The 27,139-nt window shown below is 37.5% G+C and overlaps 1 protein-coding gene and 1 long non-coding RNA gene across 4 annotated transcripts; one reads left to right on the top strand and one right to left on the bottom strand.

The window, feature by feature from the left end:
- Nucleotides 1–464: 464 nt before the first annotated feature.
- Nucleotides 465–18,360, bottom strand: LOC148426770 (serine/threonine-protein phosphatase 6 regulatory ankyrin repeat subunit A-like). The gene is made up of 28 exons (XM_088409712.1): nucleotides 18,116–18,360; nucleotides 15,231–15,314; nucleotides 14,979–15,057; nucleotides 13,468–13,538; nucleotides 13,149–13,349; nucleotides 11,250–11,337; nucleotides 10,677–10,819; nucleotides 10,368–10,580; nucleotides 10,108–10,186; nucleotides 9,867–9,981; nucleotides 8,960–9,042; nucleotides 8,834–8,897; nucleotides 8,696–8,764; nucleotides 8,462–8,602; nucleotides 6,864–6,975; nucleotides 6,744–6,770; nucleotides 6,390–6,464; nucleotides 6,086–6,287; nucleotides 5,908–5,995; nucleotides 5,697–5,814; nucleotides 5,358–5,577; nucleotides 3,922–4,009; nucleotides 3,740–3,823; nucleotides 3,438–3,583; nucleotides 3,041–3,123; nucleotides 2,789–2,871; nucleotides 1,521–1,612; nucleotides 465–1,438 (listed from the first exon to the last, which is right to left on the bottom strand). The coding sequence occupies exons 1-28, from the start codon at nucleotides 18,140–18,142 to the stop codon at nucleotides 1,155–1,157; spliced, it is 3,159 nt and encodes a 1,052-aa protein (XP_088265838.1). The 5' UTR covers nucleotides 18,143–18,360; the 3' UTR covers nucleotides 465–1,154.
- Nucleotides 17,652–25,364, top strand: LOC148426769 (uncharacterized). Of its 3 annotated transcripts, none has more exons than XR_015865009.1 (4): nucleotides 17,652–17,742; nucleotides 19,979–20,124; nucleotides 20,276–20,342; nucleotides 25,008–25,364. It is a non-coding gene; the product is annotated as an uncharacterized LOC148426769 (long non-coding RNA). The 3 variants fall into 3 exon arrangements; XR_015865010.1 differs by lacking the exon at nucleotides 17,652–17,742 and adding an exon at nucleotides 18,201–18,545 and having other exon boundaries at nucleotides 20,276–20,367; XR_015865008.1 differs by lacking the exon at nucleotides 17,652–17,742 and adding an exon at nucleotides 18,211–18,545.
- The last annotated feature ends 1,775 nt before the right edge of the window (nucleotides 25,365–27,139 follow it).

Here is a 27,139-nt window from a genome sequence, read left to right as displayed (position 1 = left end):
CTGAACTGTGAGGCGGGCGTGTTAACAACTGCATCACTGAGCCACCCCCCAAACACACGACAAGGTCTCAAATATGGGACAAAATCTCTTCTGCCTGTAAAGATTATATATACACACTGTGCTGTATATAATTTCAAGCGTGAAGTCCCTGTTTTCTTTTAATACATACATCGCATTCCCATCTGAAGAAAACATACACAAAGGAAATCCACAAACTATTCCGATATTTTCCTGTATGATTCAAACTCTTAGAGTAAAGCAGGAACTTTGTGAGTTGAGTAGGTTGTTTTTGAAACATTATATCAAACCGCACCAGCTAATCAAAGGAAATTTAATGCGATTTGTTCCTTCGTTTACTCAAGCCTGTACCTCATCAGATGCATTTACTTGCCTACCACCGCTTTTAGAGCTACCTACACTTTCCTCCCTCAGTAACTAATGAAGGCACAAAATGAGCACATATATATAGGACCCCAAAGTACACAAATAATTTATTCTTGAGACTAAACTATGATGGTCAGATACACAAGGGTGAGATGGATCATCAATAAAATAACCAGACGTAAATTGTTGCTCTTTTCAAGAAGATAAGTGTTAAAGACAAGGATATTTTAAAATGTCGATTTCAAACAATCACAAAAGCCATGTGTGACAGACTGGACAGAAAGGACAAGTGCGTTCTGAAAGATGTGGTGCGTAGAAGAATCTACCTCTATTCACACAAACATCTAAAATTAAAAAAAAGAAAACAAAAAAATTAAACGGCTGCACCGCCTCCAGATAAACCAACCGAGACACCCTTCAAAACAAACAAACTCATGTACACTGAATTGAAATTGGGTTACTTAAATGCAACCACATCTTTTTGGTCCATGCTGGTTTAGCTTTCTGGTAGCTGCTACCGTCCTTCCATCAGCATGTTATTGCAATAAAACGGTCGCGGTATGCCCATCGAGTGCAAACACGTATGTACTGAGTCAGTGTAGCTTTGTATCAGCTGGAAGGACACCTGGTGCTGGATGAAGTCGGGAGGGGATGACGTTTAAGGCTCCTGAAGGGGCTTGTCTCTTCTTCAGCCCTACCAACTACCAAGCTGGCCCTGTGTGAACTTTAAGACACAGTGTGTGTGTTCGTTTCGCGCAGTTTCCAGTCCTTCAGTACGTCTCGGAGTCAGAGTCGTTGAGCTCTTCATCTTTGTAGAAAACATCTTGATGGCTAATGTTGTTGAAGCTGCAGTAGGAACTGTGCTGGCCACGCAGCACAGGCAGGCTATCAAAGGTGACGCTCTTGGAGGGGCTGGTGGTGTAGTGGTTAATGGCACCGAACGGAAGGGCAGGCGCCGGGGCGCAGGGGGACACAGGCATCATGGTGGCCAGGATGAGGGCGAGACAGTCTGCCACGTCTTTGTTGGGCGCGCAAGCCAAGGCGGGTGTGTAACCTGAGTGAATGGCAACAATCCAGTGTTTACTGCAGTATCTTAATGTGTTTATCACACTCCAGAATAGAAACAGTACATTTACCATTCTCATCAACTGCAAGGACACTGGCTCCTTTGGCGAGCAGCTCTTGCACAACTACTGTCAGGCCATTCCTTGCAGCTACATGCAGAGGCCTTGAATTGAAAATACAAGGATTGGGTAGAAGGTCAGGTTGCAAAACAGATAGAACATTGCTGATAATTCTAGAAACAGATATTCACAGTTGGACAAGACCATGAATGTCCATGAAAACTATTGATCATTTTACTAAATTAACATTTTGGGGGAATTGTTTATGACAATATACAGAATACAATACAAGCATAATAAACAACTTTATCATGAGCAGACATGCATGCATGATACCCAATTTTTTTTCGCCTCACAGTTTTCAAACTTGTGTGATTATAGCACAGAAGAGAAGTGGTTTAGGAATAATTTACTTTAGCTTGTTTCAGCAGTAAAAAAAACAAAAAACAAAAAACATTTTGGCTACAGTTAATTTATCTGTCATGCTTTAAAAATGCATTTTGTTCTCAAGGCTGAGGTATCAACCATTAAAGCTCACCAGTTTTCTGGGTTTGTTCATGTGACAGCCATAAGCTAAGCCGTTCTTGGTTTTCGGCCAACCCTCCAAGGGAGTATGTGTAATTTTTCGCCTGTGACACCTTTAGGGGCATTACGTTAAATGCAGCAATAACCACTACTCCTCCTGTTGTCCATAGCTAGACCGGACATGGCGACCTCTGGAGGAGTGCTACCCCCATGTAATATAATGATAACTAGATCTACAATTATATTTAAAACATACTGTTGGTCGTTAAGAACACATTTATTTGCAAGTTTTTTTTTAATGTATAATGATTTATTTTATTCATTTTTAATGAAAAACGGTCTAAATCTTACACAGTGTCACTTTAAGTGCAATGATGTCCCTGTCAGTACAAGATGTGACATCATTGATGACCAGTCCAGGGTGTTCCCTGCCTTTCCGGAGTCAAACAGAGAAAGCCAGCTCACCCACAATCCCAATAAGTTCAAGTGAAATAGAAATGGGTGGACTTGATGGATTGACTTATTGGCAGAATTTTATTGTGTTAAAACTTTACTCTGATAAATCTGTAGACCCCAAAAAGTCAGACAAGTCTGAACTTTAGTTCTTTTAATTCCAGTTAATTCAAATGAGGTTTTCTCAGAGAAATTTCTAAGAGAAATCATTTGATAGTGATATAATGGACACTGAATGAAAATGTCAATTTGACTTATCTGCAAGGAGGACACAAAACAAAACTATTGCAAGAAACACATACGTCTGTAAGGCGGCGTTAGTGGCATTTATGAGGTTTCTGTCTGTAATCTTCTCCAATATCAACAAGGCACTGGTTTCATGTCCCTGTGAAAAGCAAATAAAGATTAGCAATGTAAAAAATGACCAAGTAGCCAAGAAATCACAATTGGAATCAATGTGCCTTTGGCACACATGTGGAAGTTGACTCTAAAAGTACAGTATTAGCGACCTTAAGGTGAAAGAAAGCCCTCTAGTGGTTGTAAATTGTACTAACCTTACTGCAAGCAAGATGAAGCGCAGTGTTCTTCACAGCATCCTGAAGTGTGAGATCTGCTTTTGCACTGCTCACCAGGAGCTCTTAATATTGAGAATGGCACATATAGATACAACTAAGTAACATTCATATGCGTTTGTTTCTTCGCTATATTTTGCTGGCGTGAGGCAAAAACGTGGCAAACGAAAACGTTCATGTCTCACCATATACAGTGCATCGTTATCGATCAGTTATTTTAAGATTAGCCAATAATTTGTGAAAATGACAGAACCACACGGAGAATGACCAATAACAATATTTGTCGGCTTGATGAGGGATTGGGGGTCGGGGAGGGCGTTGGAAGTAAAGGTTTTCAGCCCAACGGCAGTGATGCCTGTGAGCAGAGCAGCGAACATACCGACAGCGTTGGTTTGGCCGTTCTCAGCAGCCATCATGAGTGCCGTCTTTCCTGCAGCATCCACACTGTTGACCTGAGCGTTGTGGCTCAACAAAAGCTGCAGACACTCAATATGGTCAGTGAAGGCAGCGGCATGCAAAGGAGTCCTGAAAACAATATGGATGACATTATATATAGGGGAAAAAAAAAAGAAACATTTTTAACTTCATTGACATATATCATGGCGGAAAAAAAAATATTTTTATAGCTTAATAAAGGTTATTTATTAAGCATTAAAGTTGCTTTCACAATCATAGTTTCACCTGTTTTTGCTGTCTTTGGCATTGACAATGGCAGGGCCCATGGTGTCTATAAGCATTTCAGCAGCACCTTCATTGTCACGGATACTTATGAGAAAAAAAAATGAGAAAATGAGAAAAAATTATTATTTTTTTTTTTTACTTCCCTTCTTCAATCCTCACACATCAATGATTGGAGAACTTACACAGCACAGTGGAGGGGGCTGAAGAGATTGCCCTCCGCTTTTTGGAAAACCTCCTGTTCCAACAGAACCTCCACACATGTATCATGACCTTGAGGAAAGAATCCAGGCTCACTGTTAGTGTTAAACTGAGCAACTATTTTTCCAATTTTTTTCATGTTTGTATTTATGCTGGCTCCAACATAAAAAATAGTGCTGGGTATTGTGTCTTAAAAGTGTATTACGATATATTGTGATACAGCAAAGGCGTATTGCAATATGTATTGTGATATATTGGGCAATGTTGGGAAACAAATATATGAGCTATTTATTAACAATGATTGAAAACCAGAAGGAAACGTTATCATTCTTTAACTCTTTCAGTGCCATGGACAGGAATTTTCGTCATGTAAAATACTTAGGTTGTGTGCCAGTGACGAGACTACAACTACTTTTCTTTTTTTTTTAATGAATGGATAGAATGAACCTTAAGATTGACTACAATGCCTGAAATGATTGAAACATTGTTTTCATATCATAAAGTGTTCTTTTTCTGCTGTTTCCCCTTCTCTGCGCCCATGTCGCCTCACTTGAAAGATAATGTATTTTAAGATTTAATGTGGTGATTTTTGAAGTTCTTAGAATGATTTACAAGTAAAAGACGATTCATAATATGACAAAAATCATGATACGAAAGTCTCTCTGGAGTGGGTTGTTTAAAAAAAAAATGAAAGTATGAAAGTAAGGCATTCAAAAACTTCCACCACATATCGTAAACTGAACGTTGTTTTGCAATACGCATATTGCATCACTGCAATATATCGACATATCAGCCACAGCTTTAATGAAAACTGTCACTAAAAATACTTGATATACACATATGTATTTTATATTTTGCATTGTTGGAAGGCCGTTCCGGTGCAGTCACCTTACTGCTGTGGCGGAGGTTTGTATATACCAGTGTACCTAATCACAAGTTTTATGGGGCATATTCCCCGTGTAGTCAACCATGGCAAGCAGGTACCTGGCAAGGGACCAGACAAAGCATGGCTCTGAGACCCCTATAACGAACACAAATTTTGGGCTGTCTCCAGGACCCCCATCTGGAGCCAGTTTGTGAGGTGAGGCACAACCGCAAATGCCTGGTGGCCGGGCTTGCACTCTTGAGGCCCAGCTGGGCACAGACTGAAGGGGATTCCTTTTACTTATTGCGGGGGGTAAGTACAACGCAAAACCTGCAATAGATGTGGGTTTAATTGAATTGTTTTGCCAAAAATTATGTTTGTATATAGGACTTTATAAATGTAATTGAAAAGGGTAACTAGACCAAAGTGCATTCCTACAAATCGGGCTTATTTCATCACCATAGAAATGAAACTGCATTCCAAACTGGGGACCTCTGTATCAGTAATTATCTAAACATACCTAACTACAGTCCATTTCATTTTTAATGTAAATACCATTGTAGCAAGACCAGTGCAGTGGCGTGTAGCCTAGGCTGTCTGTTAACACTGGAGGTGTTTCCACTGACTGGGCAGCATGCAGCAGGCCTCCCAATACACCAATATGTCCACAGGCTGCTGCCAGGTGGATAGGCGTGCGGCCTTTACAGTCTTGAACCAAGAAGCTGGCGCTATGCTGAAGCAAAGCCTCCACGCATTCTTCATGACCAGTGACAGCCTGCAAATTAAATAAAAATCAAGAACAGATATGAATGTTGTTACAGATGGCAGCCCACAATGATTGACTTTTTTTTTTTTTCCTTGTATGAAAACACCCACTACACCCATTACACTCACCCCTCTGTGCAGGGCCGTCCTGCCCCACTTGTCTTTGGCTTCCACACTAGCTCCCTTATTTAGTAAAGAATATACACACTCTGTGTGACCACTTAAAACCGAGAGCATCAAGGGGGTTCTGAGGGGGGGGAAAAAGTAAAACTAATCGTACATAGATTCACGCCTCAGACCAAAATCAAATTCTTAAATTTAAAAAAATTAAAAGACTTACTGTCCGTTACCATCTTGAATGTCCACTGCATTTTGGAGATCAGCGCTTCCAATAAGCAAACGTAAACATTCTGAATGACCATTAGTAGCTGCAAGGGATTTGATGAACATTTATATTATTGTGTATGAATTTATATATTTCAAAACACATAGTAAGGTTTTTTATACCAGGCCCATACCTGCAGCATGAATTGGGGTTCGCTTTAAAGTGTAGTCTTTGACCAAGATGGACGCACCCTGGTTTATTAAAACATCCACACACTCCACATGGCCCTTAAATGCAGCCAAGTCTAAAGGTGTTCGCCCTTGGCTATTTCTCACATCCAGATCCAAAAGGGACTGCACCAGAACCTCCATGGCTTGGTGGTGACCGTGATAAGCCTTCACGTCACACGAACAAAAATCCAAATGAACCAATAAACCAACCCAACAAATAACAACAACAACAACAACAAAAACATGAGAGGTAAAAATTATACTTACAGCAAGGTGCAATGGGCTTATTGGAGCTCGGACTTCAGCGTCATTGAGGATGTCTGTCCCTGAGGTTTCCATTAACTAAAATTACAAATAATTAAAAACTCAAATATTTGGTTGGGCTTGGAGCTCAGATCATAGTCACGCACAAACGTTTAAATACAGCATTTCCTCAAACAGTTGCCGAGTGCACTTACAATATTTTTTTTCAAATTGAGGTAGTATAAAGAATTTACAGTCTGGAGCAGGTTTTATGTGAGAGGAGAGCTTAATTTCATGGATCTACAGTATTAAGAGTGAAAGCCACAATTTGATGATATACCATATTTACAGTAAAGAAAGTTCACAAAATCAACTCACCGCATCTAGTGGGGTTTCACTTGCAATCTAGAATTATTGTGGAAAAGAGGCAATACTTTTATCAGTAACATCAAGTGCAGTGTGTTATATACAGCATGCAGTCGATAGTGATGCTCTCACCAGCTCCAGACAAAGGCGATGTCCATATGCAGAGGCGTAATGCACAGCATTGTAACCCTGATTGTCCCGAATCCCTGGATTTGCATCATTTCGCAGTAAATATTCCAGGCACCTGAAGCCACAAAAGAGATGCTTTACATCTTACAATTCAAATCATCCATTTATCCAGTTATCATATTCTTCAGCCAATACAGCAATTTTTTTTTTTTTTTTTTTGGTATCATTGTAAAATTACAGCTCTGACCCCAAATCCCTGCTTCCTTATTCAGTGGTCTCCAACCACAGAGCCACAGAGCAGCACCAGGCTTTATCCCATTCGTAAAGGGACTGCAATGAAATCGACGAGGAAAAAGAAAAAAAAGCATATACATTTGCCCCTTTATCACCCTGACCCTGTCGATTACCATCAGTATAAGTATGGCTGGGTGACAGTGATTGAGAGTTGTGATATGACTAGTGCGAGCTGTGAGCAAATTTACGATATCAGATGCGGCAGAAATGCGCGTTACTGCAGTCAATCAGAATTCAGCATTTTCTTCTAACTTTGCAAGTTGAAGTAAACAAAATCGATAAATAATAGAAGCAATAGTAAAAAATGAGCCGAACACAAAACACAGCTGAATGCACAGCTGGTGGCCTACAATGATCACTTTGTGTCATCTTTCGAATATTATTATTCTTTTTTTTGTAAGATAGTTCATTCTGATCGCTTGTTTGACAATATCTCAGGAGCAATGCGAACAAATTTCAAGAGAAGCCATAGTTCAGGTACGTAGTCAAAAAACATGACAAAATACAAAGGCTATTGAATCATTTGATCAAGCAGCATGATAAGTGATGACGTAAAAAGCATGAAGATGCAAGAGGAGTTTCAGTTTGCACCAGCTCATAAACCCGAGCTTGAAGTTTATCCTAGTTTAGCCTTTAGTAGTCGTTCAGCCAACAAACCAAAGCAGCAATCAATCATATCACCTTAATTTGATCATGCACATTTGCCGGTAATTAATGCCATAAGTAAGTTTATAATGTATTTTGAATTTTTTTAATTTACATTTTAAGGTGTATTCACTATTCGTGAATGGTTCATTTAGTAAGTTACTGTGTTTAGCAAGTCACCCTCACCGTGGTTGTCAGTCCGTAATAAGAATGAACATGTTTCAACCAGTTTGTGACTCAAATAAAAGTTGGGAAAACCGCCCTGATCGTCAAACTAAAAAGAAAGTCAACTAACGACACCATAAAGGGAACAGGGATTTTGGGTGCCGAGCTCAACTGTTTACAGTATCTGTTTTTGTAAAGTAAAATCTCACCCCAAAAAATGTGTTAAAAACATGTGTCTAAATGTTCAGTGCAATTTATGTTTTGTTTTGTTTTTTAATTCATGATGCATTTTTTTTGACTGGTGGGATTGATACTTTGGAGCGACGTCCAAAAAATATGCTTGATCATCAGCAATAACAATAACACAAGCAAACCTTCAGAAACCTATGCATATCACCAGCCTCACAAAAAGTTTGAGAATTTGCATATGAATGCCAATGAAATCCCATTTATTGTTTTAACAACATAATATGTTAAATGCTTAATGCATAACTGACTTTCCATCAGTGTCAGAAGCAGCAGCGTAGTGGAGCGGAGTGCATCCCCTCTCATCAACGTCATTCACGCTGGCGCCCGAGCCCACCAGCGCAAAAAGACACTGGTAGTTACAGTTTGCAGCGGCATAGTGCAGAGAGGCCCTGGAAAGGTAAACGTTGCTTTGCTGACATATTTAAACAAAAACGCCTAACTGCCATAGCAACAGAACACTATTATTGAACATCATCACAAACCTGCCAAAGCTATCCTTTTTATTGAAATCTGCCCCTGTGTTGAGAAGTAGATTGAGACATTCCAGGTTTCTGCAGAGATTTGTTAGGAGTGATTAACTGGAATATTAATTAAAAACAGTAAGCTGTAAAAACACACACCCTCCAGCAGCTGCAGCATGTAAACAAGTCCTTCTAAAGTCATCAGGAGTGTCTATATCAAAACCTGATAAGAAAGAATGATGAGCAACTGGACGCAACTCTAGTGAACTTTCATACTGGAGTTACCTGAAGACAGGAGCTTTCGGCAGCAGTCAGAGAATCCACTGAGAGCAGCCAAATGCAGCGGGAACATACCGTGGACCCCTCGTCTGCAAAGATGTATATTATATTATTATTCAGCTACATTAGAAGGAAAAATATTAAAATTTTCATGGCTGACAATGCAGTGTGAGCGACTCTAAATAGGGGCTGCACAATACAGTATTGGGAAAAAAAAACATATATATGTGACTTGGGTGTTGGATGTTGCAATATTGATATTGTTGTGGTATTTAACATTTACTGAAGGAAACAATACTTTCATTTTGTAATGAAAGAAATATTGTTTACACGTGGCAAAGTAACAGGTTCAGTTTTTTCAGAAGTGATTGTAATAACTTAAATTTTGAAGCAGATGTATTATTCATACACACAAACACACATACATTAAAAAAGTGATTAATTAATGCCCCTGTTACTGTTCAACTATTGGATGGAACATTTAATGTTGTAGCTGACTGGTCAGCTACAACAGTGAGATAAAAAGTCAGATAAAAGCACAAAATTCTATATGAAACTTGTTGCATATCCTTACAATACGCATAATGAAGGTTCCATTATTGTGATATTTTTGAGAAATATTGTGCAGCCTTACCTCCAACAACAAAAATATATAAAACTGGTAAACTACAAGGCGGCTAGGTGTCGCACTGGTTAGCACGTCCGCCGCACGATTTGAATGTGTGCCAGTTCATTTAAATTCACGCAAGTGCATGAATACTGGAACGTTGTGAGGTGTAAAATGTCTAAAATCAATTCAAGACTTATGTGATTGATAGGATATAATCTTACAACATCTGATGAATCATTTGGATCATTTTAGTTGCAAATTTCCTTCAACATATTAGGTGTATTTTTGACAGGGTATACTCACTTGGCGGTGTCAGCTCTGTTGGCAATGAGCGTATTGATGAGCAGCTCGTGACCGTATCGTGCAGCAATATGCAGTGGCGTATTTCCATTATTATCCTCACAGTCAACTTCAGCACCTTAAATGGTGTGCGGGATTGGGGGCACGGGAGATTAAAAAAAAAATAAGAAGAAGTTTATGAGTTACACCGTTGCTAGTTTACTGTTCAATGAGAGACACTTCAAACTGCTTTGGACGAGCTTACCATTTTCAATGATAGCTAAAGACCTTGAGAATCTTCCATGGATTGCTGTCATGTGGAGAGGAGTCTTTCCATCCTTACTCTAAATTAAAAAAGAGCCATGCTGGTGAAAAAGTGTAGCTTTTCAAAAAAGGTTTTTTAGGGTTATCCTGCAAATGTTGACTAGGTAATTGAACTTAAAAATTATGGCCAATAGCAAAGTTGATGCAGTGGCACAGGATACTGCAAGCTTTTCGGAATTGCACAGATAAACATCCACGCACCTTGATGTTGACATCAGCCCCATTGCAGACAAGCAGCTCAAGACATAGCTTGCCTTGCCGGGAAGCAGCGGTAAAGTGGAGGGGAGCAAAGCCCTTTTCGTTCACCTGGTTGACATTCGCCCCACATTCGATTAGCTCGTTCACCACCACATCTTGACCATTGTAGCAAGCTACATGGAGTGGCGTGTTGCCGTATGCATTGGGCTCATTGATCTTAAAATAAAATAGAATAAACAATGTACCATGCCTGATAAACAATTATGCTTAAAACATTGAAAGTGGAAAAGTAGAATAGTGGGCAGAACTCACATCCACCCCCAAGTCCAGGAGGTATTTGACAACACTAATCATCCCACTGGAGGCAGCTGCATGCAGAGGTGTGTATGATTTCTTATCTTTGCAGGCCACTTCAGCACCATGAGATGCCAGCAGCTTGATCACCTCAATGTGACCTGAAATTTCAAGTTATACCATCCACACAATATGGCAGTAGTTTTGATTAGGGATTTGTTGCTAAATCATAATAAGCACTTCTTACTCAATTATGTAAAAATGCACAACAAAGTAATGTATAAAATTTGCCTGAGACCCAGTTTATTAATGTGTATTGTATTTTCAATATTGTCACAGAAAGACACCAAAATCAACTGCATCCCACCCAAACAAACGAGACATCATTGGAAAGGCCAGAATGTCCTCTACTGTGCACACTATGACTTGATAGGGTAGCTCGAATGAGTCAAAAGATATACGTCAAAAACTAACGCCCGCTGCAGTGAACACAAATGAATAGGCTGGGTCTCAGGTTGACGATATATATAAAGTTGCAGTTCTTTATTACACCAAGCACTAATTACATAACAGAAGAGGATTTCTTTTTACCCATGTAAGCTGCCCAATGGATTGCACGCCGGTCTTTCTTGTCAAAGGCATTGATGTTGGCCCCTCTAGAGAGCAGGAGCCGCACCATCTGACAGCATCAGTGAGGAGGGGGGAAAAAAAAAAACAGTAATAAATAAAAATGAGCAATGAGTCATGGGTTAAGCAACACTAGGAATGGAACATTGCTGGAAACAAGGCACGCACATAATTAAAACACAAGTCATAGAAAATATGAGCAACAAATCCTTTTTATTTAGATCACATGCTCTGCATAACTATCATTACACAAGTATCACAACTACCAAACTATTATTTTGAAAAAAGCATTTCAATATTTGCTCCGCCAATAAAGACATTAAGCATCAAATCAAATTGTTTCCTTTCAAAAGCCAATGCCAATGCTTCAAACAAAATACGTCACCCACAATGGATGATGTTCCAGAAACTACATCACCCAGCATGCTTCACGACATCAACAGGTGGAGCTGCTTAAGCCACCTGATAAAAGCTGACCTGGCTAAACGGAAAAGGAGAGAAGTGGGGAGCCGAGGAGGACACAAGAGACACTAAAGACTGAAGAATGATACACTCAAGTAAGAGGGAAGTGAGAACAGACTAGCTCTGGACTTTTGCCTTTAGATTGTTTATTTTTGATCACTTTTATTTGAACTTTGTAAAAGAAAGTACTTACAAATTCAGAGAATAGACTTTCAGTTTTTGCTCTCAGATCACCTGTTTTGATATCTTTTGTTTGAACTTTGTTGGGCTAAGTAAAACTAGATTTTGTAAAAACCTCGCCTTTGTGGACTCCGCCTTTCCTGGCACATCTTGCACATCACAATATGCATATACTGTGCGTGTGTGTATATATACATTATATATGTATGTTCTTATGTGTGGAAAGTTTAAACTTGAGGTATACTCTATGTAAGGACAACACTTCCCAGCTTTTGTTAATGACTCTAATCCCTTGGATTTGAAATGGATTGTGCTTTATATAACCAATCTGAAGTGGATAGTTCTAAAATAGCTGAATTGACATAGATATTTCTATAAAAGACATTGCTGAAAAATTGTGCGGCGACACTGTAATTTAGGAATAGACTTTGTCATAGACAGGACAAATAAGTACATGCGATCCAACAATTAATGTTTCACAAGAGTAAGGCAGCTTGATTTAAAGCTTGGGAATTACTACTTGATTAGACCAGGCATTTCCTCCCTTAAAATAACCAACAGACATTGAAGTACACAAATCTGGCAAATAGATATGTGGGTGGAACATGAAGGATTTGCAAGAGCTGACACTCATACTGCTGAGTAAATAATGTGGAAGGAACATATTGAAATATGTCTATTAATTATGGCTTTCATCACTTCAATGTTCTTGTGAGTTTTGTAATTTGATCAGTGTAACGCTCAGCCAATTGAATGTGATTTTCCATTTATTATATGACTGGGCATAAGATCAGGATTTACTATTGTTTGGCAGAGAAATCAGAAGTAGTCATTCAACATATACTTCATAATTGTAGTTGAAGTTCGCAATGGTCTACGTAGTATTGCTGGGTCAGGATATAACAAAAACATTCCAACTTTCAGTATGATATAACACCACAAAAACACTTATACTGACCTGTTGTATTGGATTTCATTATATTACGTGTTTATACTGTGATGAGTGAATATAAAAATGTCAAGTCAGAGACCAAAAACAAAAAAGTACAACTTCATAGTTTCACCTCAATGAAAGAACAAAGATATTTAAAAAAAAAAAAAAAAAACAACAACTTTGAGCCTAGATATTGACTAATGGTTAATTACAGAGTGACAGAAAGAGCACAAAAACAGGCAAACAGGTGAGTTTATCAAAACATGCATATGGTTTCACTGTATTACCTCCAGGTGACCACTGAAGGCTGCATGGTGCAGTGCAGTCCGGCCACCTCTGTCCGACACGTTAACATTGCTGAGCAGAGGGACGAGTGCTTCGGCACAGCGGACTGCTTTGTTGGCTGCTGCAATGTGCAACGGAGTCTGCCAGTTCTTGTCTCGGGCATTTACGTCTGCAGAGTGTTTCAGCAACACCTGTACAGCCTCCTGCCACACAAATTAGAAATACGTTGTAATACATGTAATTTCACATGTTTAATGTCCTCTGTGATGTGCCATTGCTACTGTCTGTGTGAGTGTGACAGTCTGAGGGACATTCTCGTACCTCGCTACAGGAGGCAACAGCTCGGTGCAGAGGAGTGAGCCACTTGCTATCTTTGGCGTTTACTCTGGCACCTACAACACAAGTCAGGGGACACTAGCAGTCAGGCTATTTAAGGACAAAAACGATACAACCTGCGCTAACTTAGGGATAAATGTTTTCAATATTTACAGCATGAAAAGTTAAACGCTTTCAATGCACATGGGTCTTAACGGACGCTATGAAAAAATAATGTGATCTTCTTTTGGGGCCATATCGCCCAGCCAAAATGGCAAATGTGCAGCTGTGTTACAAACATTTCTGCAACAGTTCGATTAAATGAGACTGACTTTGAGAACCATAAAGTATCTGTGATATTTTTGTTGGATGGGTTGGTTAAGAGATGGGCCAGGTGGGAGAAGGAAGAAGACTCTGACTGTGGATTGACTGTCCGTAGGAAGATGGCTGACGTTTGAGATTTTTGTGGTTTTGTGGTTGGCTAGTTGGATCGGATCTTTGGCAATAATAACTGTTACCATTTTTACAAAAAAGATCATTTTTATATTATCCAGGGGTGCATTCTGCAAATTATGCTAATGAGCTAATCTAATATTTTGAATAATTTGAATCAGATGTCTTTGTTGAAAGGAAACATAGAAAACAGGCTGGACTGTGACTCTTGAGGACTGGACTTGGACACCCTCGATACTTTGTTTTTTCACTCTAACAGGCGGATGCTTAATGAATTGGTTGATAGCTGTCGTGAGAATTTAAGGCTAGTCATCAAATAAACCAAATATCATGTTATTTCCTTATTTCCACCTAACAATTTGTCAAATATATTAATCTCTACAGTAAGCATAGAAAGAAATAGCTGCAACTTATCCCCAAGGTCCATAATGTTTGCGTCATCTGCAAAGAAGTTGTATTCCAAAGATTTGGAGATATTACAAATGTTATTCAATATTCATACACATGTCAAATAGCATTTGTCCCAGCACTGACCCCTTTGTATGACTGTAGATTGAACTTTGGTTGAATTATTGTCAAATAAATGCATTCTTAAGCTTAAATTTATCTTTAACGGACTTCCACTGTCACATACTCATGTTAGCGACATTGTAACAGATACTTTTGTTGCATTTACATGGTGTGTATGCAAAAATGTTAGTTGCAGTTATTTAGGGAAATATTTGGGAGTATAAAGAATAATCTTTTTTTTGGATTGATATTTATATTCTGAGAGCAATATGTGGCATCATTTTCAGAATTCTCATCATTTTCTTGTAACTTCAAAGATGGTTACAACATCACAAATAATAAATGGTATTGAAAAGAGGGGTAGTTAATTCACTTGGGTGAATAAAGTATGAACAAGCCTTGGGGTAATATTAGTATTAGCATAAATAGATGTGGCCCCCTTACTCATTACATTACGACATACAGTATTACCATTACTACACAACTCGTAATTTCTACTTTGCATTCTGCTGCAGAACTCAAATTTGACTTTTGCCTTGTAAAATTAAACAGACCTGAAAGGATTAGAAGTTCTATAATTTCTGCATCTCCAAGGTAGGCAGCAGCATGGAGTGGCGTCCGCTTTTCATTGTCCTATAAAAAAATGGAAACTGATTTATGTAATATGTGTCTGATGTTATATAGTTTATTCAGCCCCAAAAGTATGACTCAGATAAAGAGTGGCATAAATAGTGTGTCACTAGAACACAAGCAAGATGAAACATTCCCACCAAAGAAAGTTAAAAAATAAAATCTGTGAAGATTACCTGGGCATTTACGTCCTCCTTTTTGAATATCAGTGAGCGCACTTCATCAGGGTCCACATTGAAAATTGCTTTTAGCAAAGCAGGCTGCGGAATGAAAAAGAAGGGTTCTTTTTTTTGGGTTCTTTCAAATGCTGACATATAAACGCTTGCATGCATCTTTGCAGTAGTTCACCTCAGGAGAAAGCATCCGAATGGAACAAACAACAAATTAACCCTCGCCCTTAACAATCAGTACAAACACCTAACTCATCTGTTTAATTGCCTATATCCTAATAAACATTGTGGTTTGGTAGAGAATCCACAATGGAAGGAAATATTTTATCTCGTAGGACAAAATACAATGAAAATACTCAAGCAAGCTGGTTTCAACTTTCAGATACAAATTCAAAAGAACATAATGGCATTGCCAGTTAACTACAAAATATTCCTTTAGGCCAGTGCTTTTCAATTATATTTTACCAAGCCCCCACTAGAAAAGAGAAAACTTTTCACCCCCCCACTCAACGCACTGACTACAAATTAGACTATAAAAATTGTTAAGTATTCCTAAACATGTATCCTTTTTAGCATTAACAAAAGAAAGAGAAGCAAATTTCAACAACTGGTAATTATTTCTACAGCGTTTGTACGGGTTACATCTTAGTCTAAAACTGAAAAATTAAAATTATTATTAATTATTATTATTATTATTAATTATTAAAAATAGAGTTAAAGTTAAAAATAATTAATAAGTTGAAGTAAATTTCTTAATTTTTTTCCCCAATCTCATCCAAACATAACCTCTACATTTCTGCCACGATAGAAAAAAAATCCTAGCTTCCATTTGGATACATTTGATTTTTCCAATGTTAAGATCTTTAGAGGAAATAATAAACACACTGTTGTCTTATTAGATGGTCTGTGCATGTAAGGTTGCATCTTGATTGATCAAAGTCAGATAAAAGCATTCATTTGCATTGCATTCAACTTGTGTTGAAAACATGTTAAATTAACAAATTAACAATATCTCTCTACAAAAAAAATCATATCAAACTGCATTTACCTCACAGAAAAAAATATACACTGTTTTTGAACAACAGTTCTTGTTTATATTTAAGATTGCTTCAATGTGTTGCAAAATATTGTGCAACAATTTCTACAGCAATATCTAGCAATGACATTTTAATTATGTCCAGAGTATCTAGAGTGCCTGTACTAATTTTTGTGAGTATTACTATTTGTCACTTAAATGTCACCTCCATCCATTCATCCTATTACTCAATTATAACATGCAGCTCATTATGACATTTTGAGCAGCACTAAGAACAGGTTTACCAAGTACTGCTAGCTATCACAATGAGAAAATGTGTTTAAATACATTCACAGGTACGTTGACATACAGTGTGGGTTGCCAAATATTTAGGATCAAGAAGATATACAACAGCAAGAGTGACACTACAGAATAATCGTATCACAGCATCAATCCAGTTTGCCACAACGTTGTCATGGGGCCTTATTTCCCCATTACTACTAAATGCAATCAGCTCTTGAACCAGATGATGAGCTTAAAGAAAATGGCAAAGCATACACTACACGGGTAAAGTATTTGATATGAATTAGTCCACACTACTGAATCAGAAAGAAACATGCCAATACAATACATCAATACATCTCATCCAATGCAAGTCCAATGCAAATCTACGGACAGAGACAAGCTTGACTTTTACTGTAAAACTTAGTAACAGAAGACAAGTTACTCTGAAATGTCAATGAAAATGTGCAGGGCACAACAGATGCTATAAGGGGCAATTCAAGTTAACAATTGGGCAGTTGTGTTTCTCACAGTGTCTCATGTTGACCCTGTGTGTGGCACAAATCTGCGTTTTGTTTTCAGCACCGGTCCAGCTCAACTGTTGCAGGAGATTTTCTATATCCGTCCAGCAGCTCCTTGCCTCATTCAAGACCTTCAATACCGTCACCATGGAGACAGCTCTTAGAGCAACTGCACTAACAGAGGATCATTAGAGCACATGATGACAAAACACATACGCATGCGTGATACTGGATTAAGTGCTCGCTGACACACCGACGTCTCCTATTATACCCACTAAGTAGTCATTACATATGCAAGTAACAACGAAAATCAAAACAACTTCGGCTCTTGCATGACTCAAAATAATGATTTCGGCCAGACTTTTTGTTTGTTTTGAGGAAGGGGAGGTTATTCCGTGTTTATTTACTAGTTTCATCAGAGGATCACATTTCTTGAGCTTGCCCTATCATAGTGCCACAATAGCCACCATCTACTGGTAATATCCTGCTTATCTTGATATACGATCCCTTCTTGTTTACATATGACGCAATGGAGCATTCATGCAAAAAGCTAAAATCTAAAAAGAGGCTACCACGAAATGTCACAGATATAAACATCACAGTCAGTAGCTCTCACTCTCTTGCCATGGTACGCATCTCCAAAAGGTTTTTGAGGGTCATTTACCAAGGACCAAACTTAAAAGCAACTGTTCAGGCCAATGTATGTATGTTTTATGCAGCATGTCTTTGTTCGTTAGCGGTGAAGAGTGGACTGGCTTTTTTTTTTTTTTTTTTTGCAGATAAGCGGTCCTGTTAGCAGTTCAGGACTGATTCTAGCTGGGCATGGGTCATGTGATGCATAAGTGATGGGTTTCACCATTACGACAAAAGACCACTCGGGTTTTAGTTACCCAACTGCGATGTCGCAAATGACCGCGTAGCATTTGATGTTAAATCCAAAATTCACGTGTACAGGAAGCGATTTGAAACAGGTAGATAATCACATAAAGTAGGCTGGAATAAACTACAATCTAAGCTAGCAGTCAAACGTTATCTTTTAACGTAGCTTTCGGTCTTTGGCACAGCGCTCTTACCTGGTCTCGAATTTTGAGAACCACCATATTTCTGTGGATCTAATTGTTCTCATGCAGACTTGTAAAGGGCTATTCGTCTCCTTGACGAACAAGTGTTTGATCGTGTTGCTATCGGAGTCGCTGGTCTGCTGAAGGCCTAGCGTGACACTAGTTTAGCTAACATGCTAATTCCCTGGCCTGGTTGCATGCAGTAAACGAGTAGCGGAAACTCCACAACATTACCGCCGCCATATTGTACATCCCAGCAACAAGAATTTTCATTGGCCGAAATATTTTCCGTAATGAAAAATAGAAGTTATTGGCTCACGCTTGCTGACGCAACTTAGCTAAATAGTTGATTTGACTGCACGTGAGGTTGACTTTTTGTACAGCTTCTATCAGGATTCTTTCGAAAGGATGATTTCCCTAAATATTTTTCATTTAAATTTAGGTGAGGAATCAAACGACGCAATGATTGTTTCAGCATTTCATTCACTATTAAGATAGGTTAGCATTTAAACAAACACATTTCTGCAAAATTGTAAATTGCAGGTTGGGAAGCAATGTTTAGTCACAATTTAACATTTAACATAAAAAACAACACTATGATAACTTTCAGATGCTTGTTCCTGCCACAGTCTGTCAAATCCTATTAGATAATGTTTCAAATTGTTATTATGACTTGACAACAATTTGGCATTTAACGTCCAGAAAGACAAAAACTTGGAAGATTGTTTCTTCCTAGTGGTCATTTTTAGAACTACAAAGAGGTTTTAAAAATCTCGATTTGATGGTTTCGTCAGCACAACAACCTTTCGCTCCTTTTTGTTTGCATGTTCCCCTTGTTGCTTAAGTGGATTTTCTATTTCTACGACGTACGTTTACTCAGTGTTTAGCAAGCTACATTAGGAAAACCGCATCAGATGCTTAACTTTTGTTGAGACATTTAAAAAAGTGCACATCCAAAATTGGGTAATATTGAAGTACAGTACTGTATAATTTAACCAATGGCAGTTGCTTGAAAGTGGCTCTGTATTTCACTTACCACAACTGATCATTACGGAAAAAACTTTGGGCCATTGTTACAATAAAAACAATAGCCCTGCTAAGTCTTAACATGGCGGAAGTGCTCATTGGCTCACTCAGGCTAACTTTTAGGCACAGACAGTTGAAAAATATTTACTTGGTTGATTAATGCATGCAAGACCATTTGAAGATTAAAAAGTACTTATAACATGCTCCATAGTTAGTGCTAACTATGAAATTTGACTTCTCTAGATTAAATGCTGTGATTCTAAGGTGGATTTATTTGCAGTGATAACTTATTAAGTAAGAAGGTTTATTGAGGGAGTGGGGCTCCACTGAAAGAATGTGGGTTATCCTCACCATGGGGCTGAACTTTCCATGCTAGTCTCATATTTCAAGGGCAGGAAGGGCTGTGGGGTACCTTGTGGCAGCTATACTTATAATCTTAAGGGTATAGTAGGTCTTTGCTCAAGGCTAAATTGCGCTCATCTGCTGCTTAAAAGTTTGTAAAGGCCACAGTAAACCTCAATAGTAATGCTTTAACGTTGAGGTATGAAGTGATAGAGATTTGCCACAAAATAAATTCAAAGGGAATGTCATGTAAAACAAAATGTATTTACTATAATATGTAATACACCCCACTAATGTCCATCCATCAAATTTCTGTAGCCACTTATCCTCATTTGGGTCGCAGGCCTGCTTGTGCCTATCCCAGCTAACATTTGGCAGTGGGTGGGGGACATCATGAACTCGTTGCCAACCAATTGCAGGGCAAACAGAGACAAACAACCATTCACGCACCAAATCACACCTAAGGCCATTTTACTATGTCCACTACACCTGCCATGCATGTTTTAGGAGTGCGGGAGGAGGCCGGAGTGCCTGGAGAGAATCCACGTGGGCTTGGGGAGAACATGCAAATTCCACACAGGAAGGTCTGAGCGAAGTGGATTTGAACTGTGAGGTGTATGAGCTAACCGCTGCGTCACTGAGCCACCCTTAATGTAAGCATATTTTCATTAATATTGTGTTTGCACAATGTGATTTCGGCAGCAAAATCCACCTTTTTTGTATTTTGCTGTGGACTGAAAGTGCCCAAGGGTTCAGCTCAGAATATATCTATATATCAATAACACCTACCATTTGTCCCATTAGTTGCTGATGCTATATTGCTTTAGCACCACCACATTGTCACATCATGGTGCCAAGGAACTACGCTCAAGTGAGTTGACTTCATTTGGAAAAAGGTAGTAAGTGTTATAGTGTCATCTTGTGGCATCTTTAGAACATTCTAAGCCTTTTTGACTCATTTTGCTATTGCAGCAGGATTCAAAGGAAAAACTGTATTGATTATGATCAATACAGAGTTCGCCAATAACAAATTTGCTTAGATTGCATTTCAATTATGTTGTTATTACTAAATTGACAATATTCATAGTTGTGAAGGTGTTCATGATGTCAAAAGTGTCAATATTCAACAAAGTTTGTATACTCTGCAAACATTTACATTTTCAAATGTTCACTTCTACATTTTCCCAAGGAAATTGTAATGTTCTACCACCTGTGTACTTTATTTAGAATAGTCCTTGGGCCTACGAGTGTATGTACAGTATGTGTGTGTGTGTGTGTGTGTGTGTGTGTATATATATATATATATATATATATATATATATATATATATATATATATATATATATATATATATATATATATATATATGGCTCTGAGTGATTCTTTTTTCAAAGTCGTGGCATCTTGAGCTCACTACGGTGACATTCAAGCGGATCCTTCTACCGATGCACTTAAATCGCACTGCACCCTTGCTCTTGAACATTCCACTTGAGGGATAGTAAGCACTTGGATTGTGCAACTCCCGTGTGGAAAGAGCTGTCACTGCCATGTACCATCATGATCGAGAGGAAAAGGAGGAATACAAAATAGACTTAAAGCAGGATGCACATCTCAAGAGAGCAAAATGAATGAATGAATGAATTTTCGTCAAAAAACACATTGACATCTGATGAGCGGGTCTGTGGGAAATGTGTAGACTGGAGGGAACTTTTCTTGAAGCATATTTGTCCACTGAGCCCAACAGTAAGGAAGCGGCCAGCAAGAATGCTTTGAAGTGATAAATGAAATAAGAGCCTGTGAACAGCTGTAAATTCATGACAATGACAAATATGTGACTAATCTCAACTAATCACCTAGGACCCTAATCCTTTAGCCAAAATTTCCACCAATGGGAAGGTTCTCCATTTGCTACTATGCACTCCTCTCTTAATTCAATCAGTACACCCGCTCAAGACATGAGGGACAAAACTAACTAACTAACTAAATAAATAAATAAATAAATAAATAAATTATATATATATATATATATATATATATATATATATATATATATATATATATATATATATATATATATATATATGTATAAACACCATAGAAAATGAATGGGTGGATGAATACTTCTACTGAATTTCACGAGATTAAGGTTTATAGATAGTATGCCGAGTTGACGCAGTCCCGCAAGTGACCAGCAGATAGCAGTGTCTGCCCACCTGGTTGTGTGTACGCTACAGGTGCTGGTTTACAAAGGGTGCTTGGGAGATTTATAGATGCAAAAAAAAATGCTTCGTTTCAAGCGCCGGACGAAAATCGTCCCATTTAAATATAGTGTCTGTGAGCCAATCGCGTTTATAGCAGCATATACACAATTTCACGATTTCTACGCTATATCTCATTCTTTTTCTTTTTTTTTGATGTACAATGCACCTGTTGGGTGTTTGGTGAACAGAGGGCGTTATCGCCCTGCCTGTCGACATTTTTTTTTTTTTTTTTAATTGACGTTCAACTATTTATAGTTCAGTCGTCATACTGGCGCAGACACAGCTTGCCTCCTACACGTTTTCTAAATTTAACACGAGCCGGTCAAACCCTGTCAAGGTAGCCAAGAAGAACATTTTCTCCCTACTTGGAACACGATGGAGTGTGAGTTGATCAAACCCCACTTCAAACGTACCTCACTGACGTGAAAACGATAGTGTACAAATACCAGTTGAGCACACATACACTTTTTTTTTCTGCTCGTTTTTTACCACCGTACGGAGGCATTGTTTTTTGTTTTTTAGTATTATTTGTTATTCTTATTAGTATGACAGGATTTGCCTGAGTATTTTTTAACGCTGAGTACAGAAGCGATCCTGGGAAATGGAGGTTATAACAACTTGTCCTGTTTTCTCATGCAATTCCAAGAAACCCTAAAAATAGACACTCGCTTACGGGGGTATGACCTCATTCAACGTACCGAATGAAAAAGCCGATTCAGTTTCATCACCCTCAGTCACAAACTACATGACAGTTATTCTACGGCCATAAAATTAATAGACATATACTCATACGATAGCTTTTTTTATGTACTGTATTACTTTTATTTTCAACAGGTACTAATGCTACATATGAGTCATATATATATATATATATATATATATATATATATATATATATATATATATATATATATATATATATATATATATATATATATATATATATATATATATATATATAAAACACCCTGTGTTAAGACATTAATCCGTTCCGCAGTTGGGGTCGTAAGGCGAATATGTCGTATAACGGGCAATCCAAACCTATGTTAAATAGCTAATGCGTTTAGAACCCCAGGTAAAAACATCCAAATTGTCCATACATATTAAAAATTGGTACCAAAATAGTGCTTCCTATATATAATATACATGTATACAAACAGAAAACATCATGAATAAAAAATATAGAAAGGATTTATTTACCTTTGAGTGCCGTTTGTTATGCCCATATTCCCTAATAAGGGTTATCTCCAGCATCGTTTCCATATAAATCATGTTTTTACTTCTCTCTTTAACATCACTAGCAATCTTGGGACCCATGGCTAACCCTTTCTACTTTGAATAAGTAGTAAAATGCACTATAAATACGGTTTTGTATCCACTCACAATCGAATAAAGCTTTACCGTTCTGCCATTTTGGAAACAAATGAGGCCGACCAATAGGTGAGGAGATGCCGGCTAGCAGATCAGCATATATATATATATATATATATATATATATATATATATATATATATATATATATATATATATATATATATATATATATATATATATATATATTTTTTTTTTTTTTTTTCTTACGTAGCAGTACAGCAGTTGCAAAGAGTTAGTAGTACGTCTAAGAAATAATCGTGTTCTTGTTTATTCTGTATCCAGGATTACATAAAATGAATACGTAATTTTGAGGGAATTGTTGAAGAGCCAATATGACAGCCATCCATCCATTCCCCCCTTATTTTGGTTGTGAGGAAAGATGTAAAACTATTCTCAGACTTGCCTGGCTACGGCCACCTCAATTAGTTCCTTGGGATAGCAAGGTGTTCCCAGGAAAGCTTCTAGACATAGTCCCCCCAGTGTGTCCTACATGTTCCCTGAGGTCTCATGCCTTTAGAGTTTGTTTTGAACACCTTCCCAGGGGGTTGTCCAGTAGGCTTTCAAAACAGATGCTCAAGCCAACTGGCTCATCTTGATGTGGAGAACCACTAGCTCGCTCCCAAATGACTAATCCTCTCAAGGTCAGCCCAGGCATCTCGCCATAACCTAACTACCCAGAGTTCTTAACCATAGGTGAAATTGGGAATCACTGACCGCCTCTCTAGCTTTCTTTCTTTCTACTAAAATGAACGCCATGGAATCCTCAGCAATCCGTGAATTACCCATTAGGTTCTTTGCAGAGAACACACATACAGTATATACCGTAATTTTTGGACTATAGGCCACAATTTTTTTCTCATGGTTTGAGACCTGCGGTTTATAGCCCAGTGTGCCTTATCTGCAATCCGCCAGTAAAGCAAATGTGTGTATCTGTTCAAGGTGTCAAGAAAAAAACTAAAAACTGTAATTTAAAATAGTTAAATCAATGATTGTGGTTCAAAAGTTTAAAAATCAATTATTAGAATATTAATATATATATATATATATATATATATATATATATATATATATATATTTCATATTTAGTATTTTTACATTAGGCTTGTTCTTGGCAGGTTAATGCTCGCAGATGTCTGCACTGTTCATATATATATATATATATATATATATATATATATATATATATATATATATATATATATATATATATAGATATAGATATATATATATATATATATATATATATATATATATATATATATATATATATAGATATATATATATATATATATATATATATATATATATATATATATATATAGATATATATATATATATATATATATATATATCATGAAAACCTTGAGCAGTTCCTCTGAATGACCTCTCAGCCCTTTTTTCATTTATTTCATATTTAGTATTTCTACATTAGACTTGTTCTTGGCAGGTTAATGCTCGCAGATGTCTGCACTGCTCAGATGGCTTGAGGGGGCAGGTACCATCTGAGCTGTGTCGGGGAGAGAGAGTCGTTTTAACAGCACTCTCCACTTTGCCTGACACATAATTTTCTAGTACCAATGAATGTGCTAATGAGACAAAATGTTTTTTCGATAGAACAAATCTTGGCAGGAATCTGTGAATTATTCACTGGACCTGACAAGTTTGCATAGAATCACCAAACAGAATTCACAGACACGGCATGATGCATAACATCCCTGCTGTGTTCTGCATGTTCACTATTATTATAATCTTAAAGTTGGCATCAGGCATGTTTGTGTTTGGTAAAATACACTATCGTTGCAGCCCAGCACTTACAGCTATACCATCAGAAGTGTGAGTGAGCTCTCTACACAAAATTCTAGTTACACAATGTATTCAGTTTTTTTTGTTTTTTTTCACAGTGAAGGTGATGAATGACGCATTCTCACTGTGGATTTGCTTCCTGCGTATGTTGGCCATCCTTGACTGACCGTGACAGTGTGAAGGCCCTCTTCATGTCACTCTGCTCAAATTGCAGTAACAATAGAGAAAAAAAGAGTGCCTGGGTGTTTTGTGCCCAAGAGTGTGACAAAGTGGTTGATGCCAATTGTTTTTGTCGACTTGGCCACTTGAAAATCACACATGTAGGTGTGTTGTGCAGGTGTGTTATTGTAATAGAGGATGTTAAAAATAATGTGACAGTTGGCAGTTGATGGATTACTGTAAATTTCTCAATGAGCACAATAATAAACACACAGTGGTTTGTCAATTTGACAGGTCATACGAATTGGAGTTTTTCATTTAAAGTTTGTATGTCCTGGATTATCTTTCACGTCTGGGATAGGCCCCAGAAGCTCAAAATGTGTGTGGTGTATGTGTGTGTGTGTGTGTGTGTGTGTGTGTGTGTGTGTGTGTGTGTGTGTGTGTGTATATATATATATATATATATATATATATATATATATATATATATATATATATATATATATATATATATATATATATATATATATATATAATGTATGTATATATGTGTATGATTAGGGTCTTAAAAGTCTTAAAAGTGTATTGCAATATAATGCGACACAGCAAAGGCATTATGTGATATGCATTGCGATATATTAGACAATGTTTGGTTAAAAGAAACATTTAATACACATATATATATATATATATATATATATATATATATATATATATATATATATATATATATATATATATATATATATACACAGTGGTACCTCGGTACTCGACCGCCTCTATACTCGACCAAATCGGTGCTCGACCAAAAAATTCAAGTAGATAATGCATCGGACCTCAAACAGATTTTCGGTGCTCGACTAGCCGAGCCGAGCCGAGCCGAGCCGACCCGAACGCGCTCCTCGGCCCTTCTCGGCCAGCGGGTAAGCGCCAGTTCAACTCAGACCGCCAGCGGAGTAAGACGTTTGTTCGAGTATTTCTTCCCGGATTTAAACTTTTTCGTGTTGCTCTAGCCCTTAATAATGGGTCCAAAGAAAGACAGTGATAAGGGGAAGGCAAAGAGGAAAACAATGAGGACCACTATTGAACCGAAGAAGGAAATTATAGCAAAATATGAACGCGGTGTACCTCGCGTCGCAGTTAGCTAGCGTCATCATGGAAGGAGTAACTCCCTCCCGTCCTCTCCACATCCATTCCTGTATGCCATCAACCACTCTCCAAAACGTAAGTAAATTATACAAAATGGTTTATAATGCTTTATTTATCTTTATCTTTATCATGTACTGCTTGTGCACATTTACTTGTGCACACATACTTTCCATTATTTCTTATGGGAAAATTGCTTTCGGTGTTCGAACAAATCGGTGCTCGACCACCACCTCAGAACGGATTATGGTCGAGTACCGAGGTACCACTGTGTGTGTATATATATATATATATATATATATATATATATATATATATATATATATATATATATATATATATATATATATATATATATATATATATATATATATATATATATATATATATATATATATATATATATATATATATATTAAAGTGACTGAAAAAACAGAAGGAAATGATTAAAATTGACAAATTCTAATTATTATTTTTCAGAAGCCAGACATCATTGTGTGGATGCTCTCTGAGCACACATTGCACATGCTTTTACAAAAAAAGTATGTCACATTTTTTTCATTTCAAGCATGCTTGACTGTGTTAATATGTCCCCAACAGTTGGGAATACTCTTTCAGATGGGACTCATGTGGCAGGAATCCACAAGAAGCACTTTTCCACAAGTTCCAGCACAGGATACCCGGAGACAGTGCTCTTCAAGCGTCAAAACAGATCTTTGACATCACTCGCGTTGATTCACAAAAAATTCACAAAAACCAAGGACAAATCTATTGTAGTTTATCATATACAGTGAAACTTCGAGATATGGTTGCTTATGTGCATTTTTCCTTTCATATCAATTCAATTATTTAGCATATAAAAGAATATAAAACAAAAGAAAACTTCAAATCTCAAAATTTCCCACTTCAATTAAATGCAACATGA

This window comes from Hippichthys cyanospilos, chromosome 3 (genome assembly GCF_059441005.1).
Source record: "Hippichthys cyanospilos isolate Australia breed blue-spotted pipefish chromosome 3, RoL_Hcya_1.0, whole genome shotgun sequence".
NCBI lineage: Eukaryota > Metazoa > Chordata > Actinopteri > Syngnathiformes > Syngnathidae > Hippichthys > Hippichthys cyanospilos.
The sequence above is the reverse complement of the archived record's forward strand: the minus strand, read 5'-3'. Positions and strand labels throughout refer to the sequence as shown.